The 14,685-nt window shown below is 40.6% G+C and overlaps 1 protein-coding gene across 2 annotated transcripts in view; it reads left to right on the top strand.

Annotated features, from left to right (window-relative positions):
* The first annotated feature begins 1,104 nt into the window (after positions 1-1,104).
* Positions 1,105-14,685, top strand: part of NUCKS1 (nuclear casein kinase and cyclin dependent kinase substrate 1) — a 33,232-nt gene continuing 19,651 nt past the window's right edge. Inside the window, exon 1 of one of the 2 annotated variants that reach the window (XM_019649702.1) lies at positions 1,105-1,360. In XM_019649702.1, the coding sequence (XP_019505247.1) occupies positions 1,344-1,360 (17 nt within the window). In that variant the 5' untranslated portion in view covers positions 1,105-1,343. The remainder of the gene's footprint in view (positions 1,361-14,685) is intronic. The other variant, XM_019649701.1, reaches the window with a different exon arrangement.

Genomic DNA, 14,685 nt, shown 5'->3' with positions numbered 1-14,685 from the left:
GCTGCCTGTGGTAGGGATTGAAGTCTATTTTTACAATGGTGGGGCAAACCGTAGCTGTTCCCATAGGAATCCTGAGCTCTGCCTCTGAGTTTTAGGAATCCAACAAATGTTCATGGATTCCAATGGAATGATCTGAGGTACCCTAAAATATTTTACTTAAGTCTTGAGCCAGCCCCACCTACCTCTACCCAAGGATCAGGTCATCTTTTAAAAATTGAATTTAGCGATTTAAAGCACTTATATAGCGCTTACTGTGTGCCAGAGACTGTCCTAAAGGCTTTTCACATACCAACTCGTTTAATCCTAATAACCCTATAAGTAAGTACTATTGTTCCCCATTTTACATATGAGTAAACTGAGGAACAGAGAGGTCAAGTTATACAACTATTAAGTTTTGGACCTGAGGTTCAAACTGAAACATCTTGTGGACTCAGAGCTCATGCTCCTAATCATTAGGCCCCCCGAAGTAATGTCCGAGTTAGGGACTTTAATGACCCTGAAGTGGACCTCAAGGTCCAGAATGGAGAATGGAAATTGGGGGTGAAGCTATTACTTGTGTATGATCCTGCCTCTGAGCTCCAGCAGCGGTTGGACCCCTGAGGGTTAATGCGAAAGCGAGGGGAAGGGGTTTGTGGTTTAAGGTCAAAATTTTTGAACCTATGGAATTTCCCTCCAATTCTGAAGCAGCCTCTTAATGACGAATCAGCTGCCTATCCCACAGGTTTTGCTCTTAGTGGAGTTTCTAGATGTTTAAGGCAGGAGAAATGAAATATAATTAAACTAACACTAAATGACATTCACCCCTATATAAACCTTTTTTTCTAGTGGTTCCAAGATGCGACCCAAGACGAATCTGCAACTCTGGAGTAGAAACCAGGGGGCGGGCCGACCAGCAACCATTTTTGTTTTGCGGCCGTGCGCTCTCAGAACATCTTGACTAACAGGACCCCACGGAGGAGGCGGAGCCTATCAGAAAGTGGGGCGGGGCGTAGGAGACGTGATGATTCAAACGGACTAATGAGCTCGGCGCATCTGGCAGAAACCGCCAATGACTGGGCGTGTAGGGGCGGAGCCCATAAGCCCTAGTGTGTTTAGTTGCACGGCGGCTTTGGCGCATTTTCGGCTGGTTTGATTCATCCATTTTGAAGAGACGGGGGAGCGGGGGGCTCGTCTGATTACGGGGCCCTGGACCTAGGAGCGACAGAGTTTGAGAAGCCAGCAGCTCGGGGTTCGGCGGCAGCGGCCCCCTCGGCCGAAGTTGGGGGGGGTGGGGCGCCGAGCGCGCGGGGTGGGGGGGGTCCTGGTCTTTGGCTTCTCAACTCGGTCCTGTTTCGACAGCGAACATGTCTCGGCCTGTCAGGTCAGTGCGGAGTCTGAGGCCTGGAGCGGGTTGGAGGGGTGGGGGGCTGGGGTTCGAGTGGTGAAGGAGTGGGGGACACAAGCCTAGATAGTTCTCTCCGCTACGCGCGGCCTCCCTTTTGGGGCCCGCGCGCGCCCTTGAGCGTAGGGGGCCTTGCTGGCGCGCGGGGCTGCGCGGGGGTGGCGGCCACGCGCCCATGCGCGCTCCTCCCCGCCCCGCGCCGCTGCAGGGCTTCGGGCTGCTTCACTGCCTCCCCCACCCGCCGCACTGGAGCGGGCGGGGTGTTCCCTGAACCGTCAGCGGCCGGAGGGGGAGGGGTGTGAAGTCAGCGCCCCCACCCAGGCCCCACCTACTTGGAGCCGTCCCCTTTGAGCTCGCGGGGAAGACACCAGTGGACTAGGGCTGGGTACCCCACCTTAAGTGTTGAGGGGGCGGAGACGCCCGTGTAGACCCCACCACTTCTGCTTGCCTGGGAGCCTGGGGGCACTCAGCTGTCTCCTGCAAGAACAGGGTGTTCCACACCGAGGGGGTGGGGCAGCACTGCCACCAGACCCCGCCTCCGTCCTCGGGGGTCGCTGCGGGGCCCCGCCTCCCAGATCGGGCCGGGCGTGGGCGGGGCGCGTCCTTCCCTTCTCTGGCAAAAGTGAGAGTTCGGAACTGGGCCCTGGAAAATAATGATTGCCACTTTTTCTCCACCTCGGAGTTCTGAGCGGGTTAATCTCCCGAGTTCGCCCTTTTCCTCCGTCTAGAAATGTCCTTCCTCGGGGATATGTCCTTTCTCCGGGAGGTGCGGGTTAACAGAACGACCCAAATCCCGTGTGGTTCTCGTTCCCGCTAGCTCTCTACTCAGCTGGCGTACACATCTCGGATGTTTGTGTAACCCTCTCTGCTCCGAATAACTAATAATAAAGGGGCTAGATTCCGTTAACCATTACACTTTATTCTGAGAATTTCAACAAGTTTGCTGTTCCCCAGCGGATAGTGGAATCGCCCTTTACCGCCCTCCTGGCTATTGTATGGAATGTGCCATTTATAGAGGGGTGTGGCTTAATTCAATCTGTTGTGGCCTTAAAAAGGAGAGCTGTAGTAATTTTAATGTGATGTCTGTTTCCGATGTAAGGAATTGGCTACTTTGCATAGTGTTTTCTGGATAGATAGATAAAGGTTTCGTTTTAAAATGTTTTAACAGTTGTTGCTTCCCATTCTTCATTCCAAGTTTTGTGAGAAACGGAAGTATTTTGACGTAGAGCTCTAAAGAGGTTTGGAACCCCGGAAAGGGTTTTGTTCCACACCGTTCTGTCTCCTGACTAGACCATCCGTCTCCAACTGGTGGTGGTATAGGAAGGACTGCATACCCTGCGATCTGGCTGGGCATGAGGAGAGTGCTAACTACCTGACTGCTTTTCTACCTTCTAATTTCAACCCGCGTCTCTGATAACTCACCATCGAAACCGGGAAGGCTTTTGCCAACTTTTTGGCAAGGCGTCTAAGTAGATGTTTCAGATTATAGTGTGCATACTCTTTTTTAGCGTAAAAATTGACCGATGTATCCCATTAATTTATGTAGAATATTTTATTTAGGATCAGGTTAAATAGACAATATAATAAAGATTTGTTTCATCTGGATTGGCTCATCTGTCTTCTGGAAGTAAATTACTGTGTGGTGAAATTAGACTTATTTTTCTCTGCCTTTTAATTTCAGTTCACTAGGTTTTGGTGACTTTATTATTGTGACTTATCTGCCTGAGTTTGTGTGTCCAGATTTAGACATTGGCTCAGGAACAGAACTTTTTTTACTTGAACACTGGATTTTTAATACCACCAGGTGGAGACATACAGAGGGTGCCAAAAAAATGTATACATATTTTTAAGAAAGGAAAATTGTATTAAAATTGTAATACTCAATATACACCGATAACAAAAGATGAATACAAGTCACGTTTGACTTCTGCAATTACAAGAGTTGCTCAAAGTGGTTACCATCTGCATCTAGACAGTTCTAATTACGGCGAACTGCTTGAGCAATGTTGACCAAAGTGTCCACTTGTATACATTTTTTTGGCACCCCTGGTATATTAAGAACATTCTATACGGTTTTTGGAGACATGGGGAATTTTGCACAACTTTTTTCTTAAGATGTTGTTAAAACCAATTTTAATTCTGTTGATTCTAATTGACGAATGAAGTTAATATATTGTAAGCTTTTTTGGGTCACTTTCACATTAATTTCAAAGCACCTTGGTTTCTAATTATATATTTCAGTGATAAAGTCTCTGTGTAACTATTTTTTTAAAGTCTTTGATATACTCATGACCAATAATAAAGCAGAAATAATTAAACTTGAGTTTGGTGGTTTGTTAAATTTTGCAATAAAAAGTCGTCTTAGGGAAGTGCTTTTGTTTCAAGGTGTAATTGAAGAATCTATGTACCAGAGGGCATTTAACAAAAAATTACTGATTGACATTGATATCAGAATAATCGGCCTTGTTTACAACAAACAACAAAAGCATGTAGGAAAATAATAGTAACAGCACATCTTTGGAGTATGTTTCTGCCCTTAAGCCTATATATAATTCTGAGGTTTTTCTGCTGTTTTCATTTTTATTGTAAATATTATTCATTTTTGTATTAACTTAAGCATTTAAAGAAGATTTAGAAATGGCTGCTTGACACCAGTTTCCAAATGAAGGGAATGATGGAACTGATCAGCTTCAACAGCGTTTTCCATAGATATGTGTAACATATCTAAGTAGTTTTGTTCATACAGTATTGTTATCCTTAACTTTTACGGCATCTGACTTACTGTGTATAAATGAGAGCTCAAATATCTTAGGCCTTGGCTTTAAACTTATAGCATCGTCTAGATACTTTTTTTTTTTTAGCTGAGCCATCCTGCTACCTGTTGGCAGCTCAGTGGCTGCTCAGCTCAGGTTAGACTCGAACTGCTGTTGCTCAGAGCTCAAACTCTTGAGTGAGCTCTTAACCAACTGAGCCACTCGGCTGGCCCTAAACTTATAGCATAAAATTAGCCTTGGAGCTTGAAAGAAATGTGTAGGCAACTTCATTTTACAAGGGACTTAATGGTGACCTGCACAAGTGAAGTGCCTTGTATCACACACTAGTAGATGCCAAGATTGGGCATAAAACCTAGAGTTCTCTCATGAAGTCCTGCTCATCACTCTGCCCCTTTCTGCACAATAATCATTTTACCTTCTTCTTGATAAGTATTGATGTTATTGTAGTATATGGAACCTTTAACTTATCAGAGTGCTTTCATGACTCATCTTTGTGAGGAAGGAAGAAAATGCTATTACTTGTAAAAGATGAGAAAGTTCAGAAATTTACTGACTTGCCCAGACTAGAAACCAGATTTCTTGAAATTCATCTTGGTATATTCTGCAGAGATTCTCCCCCCTTACTGAAAACCATCCAAGTCATTCAAATTTTCTGCTTTCTTTGTAGCATAAGTGTACTTGATATCTTGTTTTTTGTTTAGTATGTAAGATTGCAAGGAACCTTTAACGTTGAAAGTTTATATGTGAAAGCATAGGCTTTTGCAGGTTGATATAAAATTACTTTTTTGGGGGGTCATATTTATAATTATGTTGAGAATTAAAACTTTCCCAAGATTCCAGATTGCTTTCTTTTCCAAGAGAATTTTGTTTGCGATGTGTCTGGAAATTAATATTGTCTCTTACCAGAAAATTGTTTTGAAAAGTCCTCAGTTAAAGGGAAAACTTGGAAACCTGAAAATTCAAGATAGCTTGGGATTTATGATACCAAGTATGCACAGGAAGACTTTAAAATTTTAGTATCCTAGTATATATGGTTAAGGTGAGCCTGGTTCCTTATATCTCTTCTTATTCTCTGTTCCCAGGTTTTGTGTATGTGTGTGTGTGTGAGAGAGAGATTTTTATTAATCTTGGACCTGTACATTTTTTTATTACATGTCACTTTCCTCTAAAAAAGACAAACTGTTCTATAGACTTTACCTTCAAAGATACCTCATATAATAACTTGCAAAGCCTGAATAATGGGGGGAGTTAATTTTATAACAGTACTTTATTCAACATTTCCCAACATAATGTAGTTAATTAAGCTGTAAATTATAATACAATGTTTTAAGTGGGGTTTTTAGAGTAGTTTGCTGAACAAATGTTTACTGAAAAAACTGCAGTCACTCTTGCCTAGAGGCTTTCACTTTATCTTGTTTTATCCTTATTACAACCTTGTAAGATAGGATTTTTTTTTTCATAACATGATGAAATAAGCTTAAAGAATGTTACTCGTGTCAAGATTTGAACCCAGATTTTCTGAATACAAAACTGGCATTTTTTCCATGGTACCAATCCTTTTCTTCCTAGTATTGACATGAAGATGGCCAAATGATTTTTAGTCAGCTCTTCAGTGGTGAGTACATTCTGACAATTAAGTTCGCGAACTTGTTGCAACAATGTTGCTAACCTTTATTTGATATCAGGGATTATTCATTATGAATTTGTACCAACTGGACAGTTAAACTTAGTTTACTATTTGAAAGTGCTGAAAAGGCCTTGAGAAAAAGTTAGACAGCCTGAACTTTTCGCCAACAATTCATGACAGTGCACCAGCTCACACAGCACTGTCTGTGAAGGAGTTTTTAGCCAGTAAACAAGTAACTGTATTGGAACACCCTCCTACTCACCTGATCTGGCCCCCAGTAACTTCTTTCTTTACCGAAAGATAGAGGCAATATTGAGAGGAATACATTTTGATGACATTCAGGACATCAAGGGTAACATGACAACAGCTCTGGTGGCCATTCCAGAAAAAGAGTTCCAAAATTGCTTTGAAAGGTGGACTAGGCGCTGGCGTCGGTGCGTAGCTTCCCAATGGGAGTACTTCGAAGATGACCGTAGTGATATTCAGCAATGAGGTATGTAGCACTTCCTAGGATGAGTTTGCGAACATAATTGTCAGACCTCGTACATAGGCTTTTAGCTCTACGTAGAAAATATTTTAGGGAAAATAATGCCCAAATGTTTTAAGTAGGAGCTCTGTTCAACTATTTAAAATAATTTTTAGTGATACTTTTTAATTTATTTTTAAAAAGGAAACACTAGAACTTAAGAAATTAAGTGCAGTTCTTCCAATTTACCATTGATGACTTTGAAGCCCAAAGGAATTAAAAAGTGTAGGTGTAATAAATAGTAAAGCTGGATTTAGACAACATGAGTTTTAGCTGTTCTTTCTATGCTACCGTGTTTCCCCAAAAATAAGACCAGGTCTTATATTAATATTTGTTCCAAAAGATGCATTTTATTCATTTATTCATGTACAGAAATCTCCATTCAAATACAGTCATGTCTGGCTGACGATCTTATTTTGGGGTAGGGCTTATATTATGAGCACCCTGAAAAATTATGCTAGGCCTTATTTTCCCGTTAGGTCTTATTTTCAGGGAAACACGGTACATTTTCATTTACTGATACTTGATTCCACATAGAATGTATTACAGGTCCACATTTCCTTGTTTGAAACCATTGGAGCCACATACATTTGGAAGCTCAGATTTTTTCAAAAATTTTTAAAAGGTAACAGGGTGGGGCTGGCCGAGTGGCTCAGTTGGTTAAGAGCTCACTCAAGAGAGTGAGCGCTGAGCAACAGCAGTTCGAGTCCCGGCCTGAGCTGAGCTGCCAACAGGTGGCAGGATGGCTCAGCTAAAAAAAAAAGTGACAGCGTGTCTGCTGTGTATTAATGTACCATCACCAGCGAGCCTGGGGTAGTGCTTGTATATTACTATCTGTAGTAAAACTTACGAATTTTCACATACACAAGAAAACTAAGAAGCCTCTCATTGTTTAGGTCAAGTCAGGTTTACCACCATATAAGTTATGAAAAAAGTTTTGGTTTTCAGAACTTAAAATTTCTAAATTGTTATTAGAGGTTTTGGACCTTAAACAGAAGTCTCTTTCTCAACCTTCCGTTTTAGAAAAAATAAACTCATGTTGAAACTCAATAGAGTTATCACTTACTAAGCAACTCTTTGTGCCAAAATATCCTGCCCGGTACTTTACACATATTTCAAAACCTTGAAACAACTCTAAGAGCGAGGTATAAATTATCTCTTATTTCATATATGAGGTAGCTGAGGCTTAGCTAAATTAAGTGACAGGCCGAGTTCACCTAACTTGAAGAGGTGAAGCAGGAATTCGAATCCCAAGTGTGGCCAACCTAAAGCCAGTGTAACCTTTGCTATGAAGCACACTGCCATGACACTTTCTCATGTCAGTAGTGCACTCTGCCATCTCTGGAGGGGGTTATAGTTCATAATAGGACTTTTGTGGGGAAGACCAACTTGAATGTGAGCTAGGGGGAGGGGTGGTAAAGAAAAGGCCAATTTTGGGAAGGAATAGAATATGTGAAGGGATTAAAGAAGATACACCTGCATGTAGAGGGAAAAGCATTGAAGTAGTGTGAGGCTTCTGTGGGAAGAAATGTGAGTGTTAGATGAGTGTGACATTGCTTTAAGTTTATACATTTCATAGTACAGGGCATTTCCCCCTGACTAAAGTAAGTGAATAGATTCCAAAGCCACCTAGCGGATATTATAAGAAAATTAATGGGCTCATTTTACATAGATGTGTAGAGCAAAAATGCCAAACAGAATATTAGCTAACTGAATCCAATGTGTATTAAAATTTACAGAGGGTGCCAAAAAAATGTATACACATTTTAAGAAAGGAAAAAAACTATTAAAATTGTAATAACATATACCGATAACAAAAAATGGATACAAGGCACGTGTGATTTCTGCAATTACAAGAGGTGTTCAAAGTGGTTACCATCAGCATAATTTTAATACAGCTTTTTCGTTTCTGAAAATGTGTATGTATATGATTGATTAGGATTTGTCACAGGAACAAAACAAAATCTATCACTGATTCATCATATTAAAAGACTAAAAGAAAAATGATGGCATTTGAAAAGATTCAACACCTATTTTAACACTCGTTAGTACATCACAATTAGAAGGAAATGAAGGGTAATTAAAAATGGAGTTTATTGAACTTGACAAAAGTTACAAACTAAGATAAGTTGTTGAGTTTTTATTGTTTTAAATCAATTAGCAATAAAACTATTGGGGGAAGTTATCAATGGCACAGCAAAAGAAACCTTGGGTATCAGGAGACTTGGATTTCAGCCTCTGTTTAGGTTTATATAATGGAGATGTTAAACTCCGCTTGAATAATAATTCCTTGCATTTACAAAGCATTTTACAATTATCAAGCTTTTTCTTTGGTTTCTCGCAGCTCTAAAAATTAATACGGAGAAAAATAAGGAAGGGAGATTGGTTTTATTTATTTATTTTTATGTATTGGGTCTGTTTTTCTCAGAAATACAAAACAAGGCCACCATACTGTGTAACCTTGGGACACCATCCACAGTATAGTCCATGTGAATGGTACCGCTCTGGGGTTAAGATTTAGAGTCTGCATAGCCAGATGGTTGCAATGTAAACTTGGTTACTTGAACTTAATAACAATGAAGTTATTGAGCATGCTGTGAACTGTTACGTCTATTTGCATTTTTTAAATTCTTGGCTGCAAAGATAGAAACAAATGTTACTCATTACTCTAGATTAGAAAGAAATATCTAGAGATAGTCTCAGTTTCAGAGGCTGCCATGTTTTGCACAATAGGAGAAAACATTTACCACAGGATCACTTTGGTCAAACTGCAGCATCCCTTTGTTTTGTCTTAAAAAATGACAGTCTGAATTCTAGGAAGAGGAACTGATAAAGAATCTCATTGCCGTGTTTTTAAATAACTACTATAAAAATAGCCATAATAATAGGCTGTAGAAATACTTTAGGTGAAGAGACCACAAATTGCTAAAGAGTGTTTCAACTGGGTAAACATTTTCAGGTGCTTCTTAGTAAGCATCTGTTTTGGTTTTTTATTTTTGTTTTAGCTGAGACATCCTGCCACCTGTTGGCAGCTCTTCTCAGGCCGGGAATCAAACCGGCGACCCTGTAGCTCAGAGCTCACACTTTTGAGCAAGCTCTTAACCAACTGAGCCACTTGGCTGGCCCTGAGTATCTGTTTTTTTGAGTTGTGCACATGTTCAGTTACCTGCTAAGCAAGGTTGTATTCAGAGAGATTGCATCTGTCGAGACAAAATGACCCAGAAGATGAACTACTTGAGAAACTAAAAATTAGCTTGACTGAGAAGTAAAAGTCCACCCTGCTTCTCATTGGGCTAGGACAGGGGTAGGCAAACTTTTGAGACGAAAGTGCCGCCAGGGGTCAGCAGACTGCGGCTCGCAAACCACATGTGACTCTTTGGATACATACATGTGGCTCTGAAGTAAAATTGAAAAAACTTTTTCATTTATAAAATTTTTAAAGGATATTCACATAATGGTGATTATGTAAAAACATATTTATCGCTCACGAATAATTTTTAAATTGTTGTGAGGGACAGGATTGGCTCTTCTAGGGGTCAGTAAACTTGAGACGGAACGTACCCAAAGAGCTGCATGTGGCTTGCGAGCCGCAGTTTGCTGACCCCTGGGCTGGGATAACAGACACAGCTGTCTGTCTTCCACAGATAGGCTGCAGCTGTAAAGATTTATAATAATTCTCTAAAATCAGAGATTTATCAGAAACTTTGCTGTTTGAAATTATGTCAATAAGAACGATGAAACCTCATACTTGTCAGAACTAAGTTTTTGGTGTTTTTTTAAAGATTTTATTGGGGAATTGGGGGAGGGGAACAGCGTTGGGAAATCAGGGAAGGGGAACAGAAAAGTTGCTGTCCTTTTGTTCTTCAGTCTAGTTGCGGAGGATGTGGCTTCACTGGCCCATGTTGGTATTATCATTGCGCTCTTCCCGGATGAGGCAGATCGGTCGCTGGCCTCTGGACGGCCGCTCACACTGGCTGCTGGCCACACACAGTAGCTTATGGCAGCCCACTGCAGCAGGAGCTGCAGCCTATGCCATCGCCGGTGACTCATGATAGCCCAGCTCCGGTTGAGCTATTGTTCACCATCTTAGCTGTAGAGGACAGTGTCCATGGCCCTCATGTGGGATCTGAACTGGGGCCCTGCTGCTCAGAGCTGGTGTCCCAAGCCAGCTCTTAACCAAAACGCCACTCAGCTGGCCCAGAACTAAGTCCTTTTGACACGGAGAACCAGCCTTAATATACAACTTCAGAGCTTCAGAGGAGGGGTTGCTTAGACACAGAATTCCACATCTACCTTAACTTTGCCAAGAAGTAGGATGAGAGGTCCACTTTGCAGTCTAGACTTAATGTTGACCCCTTTTACACGCTGTCCTATTGTACTTTGAGCCTATCAAGGCACTGCTTTATTTAAATTTCACCTAAATTTTACCCTTGCCCAAATCCTGTAAGTGTTCCTATTGGGTTAAGTTGCTCCACACTCCTGATGTGCCGTCTCCTTCATTGTAATGAGTCAATAAACCTGACTTTGTAGGTGTACAGATGTGTCCCTGGTGATTGGGTTAAGACAACTGGGAAAGATCACTGAGGTTTCTGACACCCTCTCTTATATCAGGCAGGACTCTGCTTGGTAATATGCACATCTGAGACCCCTTCAGTTTCACCTGTTTGAGGTTTCTCTGTCCCTAATTGCATAGGATTTGCACTGAACTTATATTGGCAAAAATCTAGCCTATTTCATTTATCTAGTACTTTTATTATACTCACTGAAATTTATATGTGACTTTTAAGTGAAATGGTGTCCTGTATGGAGGAGACTATATGATGGAACTGAATATATTTTGGGAATAAGGACTGCCATACAAGAGCTAATATTTATCTGGGCTAAAACATTAGCATGTTTTATTTTTAAAAAAAAGTTTTAATAGGGGATTGTGACAATCGTCTAATAAACAGACATGCCTTGCTCATCATTCAGTACTTCACTTTGTTCCCTTTTCTGTAGAAAACAGAAACTTGCTTTTTCCATTTGACAAACTTGTCAAAGCACTTTTAGGAGGGCCAGCCGAGTGGCGCGTTGGTTAAGAGCTGGCTTGGGATGCCAGAGGGCCCCGGTTCGGATCCCACATATGAGGGCCAGTGACACTGCCCTCTACAGCTAAGATGCTGAACAACAGCTCAACCTGGAGCTGAGCTGCGTGAGTCGCCGGCCACGGCTTAGGCTGCAGCTCCTGCTGCAGTGGGTTGCCATGGTCTCCGTGTGTAGCTAGCAGCCAGCGTGAGCGGCCAGCAGCCAGCGTGAGCAGCTGTCCAGAAGCCGGCAACTGATCTGCCTCATCCAGGAAGAGCGCAATGATGGTGCCAACTTGGGCCAGTGAAGCAACGTTCTCCACAACTAGACTGAAGAACAAAAGGATAGCAACTTGTCTGTTCCCCTTCCCTCAATTCCCCAATAAAAATCTTTTAAAAAAGCACTTTTAGGAGCTCTTTCCTATGAATTTTTTTTGCTTGTTTTTTTGCTTTCTTGTGTCTTGTGACTTTTTAAATTTTGTGTTTAATTGTAAGTAACTGATATAATATGCATTCAAAGCAATATATCTTAGCCAAAAGGAACTTAAAGCTCAAGGTAAATGAAGCAATTGTAAGAAATTACCCTGAATTAAGTATCCTGGCTTCTATGAACCAATATTCTTATATGCTGAGAAAATTTGGCATATGAATAATCTTTGAGGGATAGAAGAATAGAGGTAAATGTCCTAAGTTTTGAAGGGGGGGGAATGTTAATGTGCAAAAACTTTAATGGTGTCAGTTCTGTAGAGGAGTTAGGTTTGTGAATCTTTAGAAAAGGATTTGAGAGGCAGCATTTACAGTACCCTGTAAAGGTGTAGGGTTGGGTGGGATTGAGTTGGAAAATTACCAGTTCATGGCTTGTAGCTGTAATAAAGTTACTTAGCCTTTCTGAGCATTAGATTCTTCAGATAAAATTGAATTAATGTTAATTAGCTCCTCTTGGGAGATTATTATGAAAATTTAGGTGAAATGTCTGGCACATAGTAACTGCTGTTGTAATTATTGATAAAAGTCAGCATGGATTCACAAAAAACCAGTCTCGTAGATCAGTGTTCTTCATAATGTTGGCTTTCAGGGATATCTCAAGCATTTGATCACATTTTGTTTTTAAAATATAGATAATTTAGCAGGTTTATTTAATGCAGAACTTTGAAAGTTTTAACATGTTTAAGGAGGTGATAATATTCAAATTGATCTGACCAGGAAACCTTTAGAAAACCTATCTTGACAGAACCCAAGTTGGAAAATTCTGTAATAAGAACATTTCTTAAATTTGAAATTAGAAGACAAGTTTATATTCCTAAAATTATGCTTTTACTTTTAATTAGCTGTGTTTTATTTTGTGGTTCCTGGGAATATTTTGTTTGAACAGAAAAGGTTTATTCCTAAAGAGTTTTTAATTATCATTGATTTAAAATGAATTCATGCTTTTAAAAAACTTTTAAGACTAAAAGAATACTGTTAAAATACTGGGCTTCTCTTTCAACAGGAGTTTTGACAGAGCTTCACATGAGGTCCTTGTGGGGAAAATGAAATGTAGGTAGAACGGTAGTTCACTGTGATGGACTTGTACCTCAGTAGCCATACCCAGAGAACGCTGATTGTCAACCTAGGAGAATATTTCCACCGATGCCTTTAAAGGGCTTTGTTCTTGGCCCATGCTGGTGAAGTTTGCGGATAATATGAATTTGGGAAAGAAAAAAATATATATTGAAGTATCAGTATACAAAAAGGTTTCAGATTTTGGGAAAAGGAAGTTTTAGTCATTGTTATTGCAATATCCAGTCCATTGTGTAAAATAACTGAGGTCTTGGATTGCATTAGTACAAGTGTAAAGTAGACTAGGAAGAGGACAGTCATAATCCTGATCTGCCTCCCCATCCCCACACCTTTTTAAAACCATACTATGTTTAGATTGGGACACTGCTTGATATCGATAGACTTTACTAAATCTGAGGTCGTGTGTAGGAAAGCAACGAGGTCCTGAGGATGCTCAAAATATGTCATGAGGAAGCATTAAAGAAACCCTGGAAGAAGAAAGCAGAAACTCATAAATTTTAAGAGCTGCTCTGTGGAGGAGGGGTTAGATTTAGACCATAGTAATGCCAAGAGGTAGACAAGATAGAAACAGTGAGCAGACTTTAGAGCAGATTTCACCTTATTGAGAACTGTTTCATTATTGGAGTTTTTTTACAGGTTGCCTTGGGAAATCATGAGAGGTTTCCAGTCATTCCCTTCTAGGGGCATGTGGTGGTTTTTTATTTTGTTTTTTTAAGATTTTATTGGGGAAGGGGAACGGCCAAGTTATTGTCCTTCAATCTTAGTTGTGGAGGGCGCAGCTAGCTCAGCTCCAAGTCCAGTCGCCATCCGGCTGCTCAAGGTGCCGTGTTCAGTCTTAGTTTAGGGTGGGCATAGCCCACCATCCCAAGCGGGAGTCGAACCGGAAACCTTTTAGTTAGGAGCACATGCTCTCACCAGCTGAGCCATCCTGCCACCTGTTGGGCAGCTCAGCTCGGGTGCAGCTCACTGGCCCATGTGGGAATCGAACCACCAACCCTGTTGCTCAAGAGCTCGCGCTCTTAACCAACTGAGCCACTCAGCATTTGTTGACAGGGTAAGTTTTGGGTATGATTGGATTTGATTGTCTAAAGTCCAGTAGCTCTGGTACATGTAATACATTTGGTATCATCATCATATCACCCTATCCCCAACACACACATTGGCCTCCAAACTTTGATAAGTTTTATGAGTGCTAAGCTTGAAAAAAGTGATTTAAAAAAAAGATGTGGGATTTAAATAGATGTTATTTTTGCGGCCGTGGATCATAAGTTGTTTTTTAGTAAAGGTAAAACTAAAAACTTTGGAAATCTCTTTGCAATCCACTTTTTAGTCTAAAGCAGTGGCTCAGATTTTTTTGATGAGGTTCTAATAAGAAATAAATTTTACATTGCAATTTCCTACACACAAGAACACAAACACCAGAAACAAGTTTAGGAACTTACCATTATTTGGGTACAGTTTTCTCTGATATTTTCTATTTTTCTATGTTTTTTCTTTTTAAATGCTGATTATATGCCAGTAAATTCATTTTCAGACCCAATAGTAGATAGTGACCTATAGATTAACATTGTCCTACAGGATCTCATTGATCTGATGAAATGAGCTTTTTTTTTTTTATCACCTAGGTGATTGGTGAAAAGAGCTATGCTGGCTATTTTGAGTTTCTCAAAACTCAGATTTCAAATGCACTTTTAAGTGCCTAATGAGAAACTTGTTAAATTATAGAAAGTTCACAAGGTGGTTTTTGTTAT

This window comes from Hipposideros armiger, unplaced genomic scaffold, assembly GCF_001890085.2.
Source record: "Hipposideros armiger isolate ML-2016 unplaced genomic scaffold, ASM189008v1 scaffold_134, whole genome shotgun sequence".
Classification (NCBI taxonomy): domain Eukaryota; kingdom Metazoa; phylum Chordata; class Mammalia; order Chiroptera; family Hipposideridae; genus Hipposideros; species Hipposideros armiger.
Note: the sequence above shows the minus strand (reverse complement) of the source record. Positions and strands in the feature narration are given on the sequence as shown.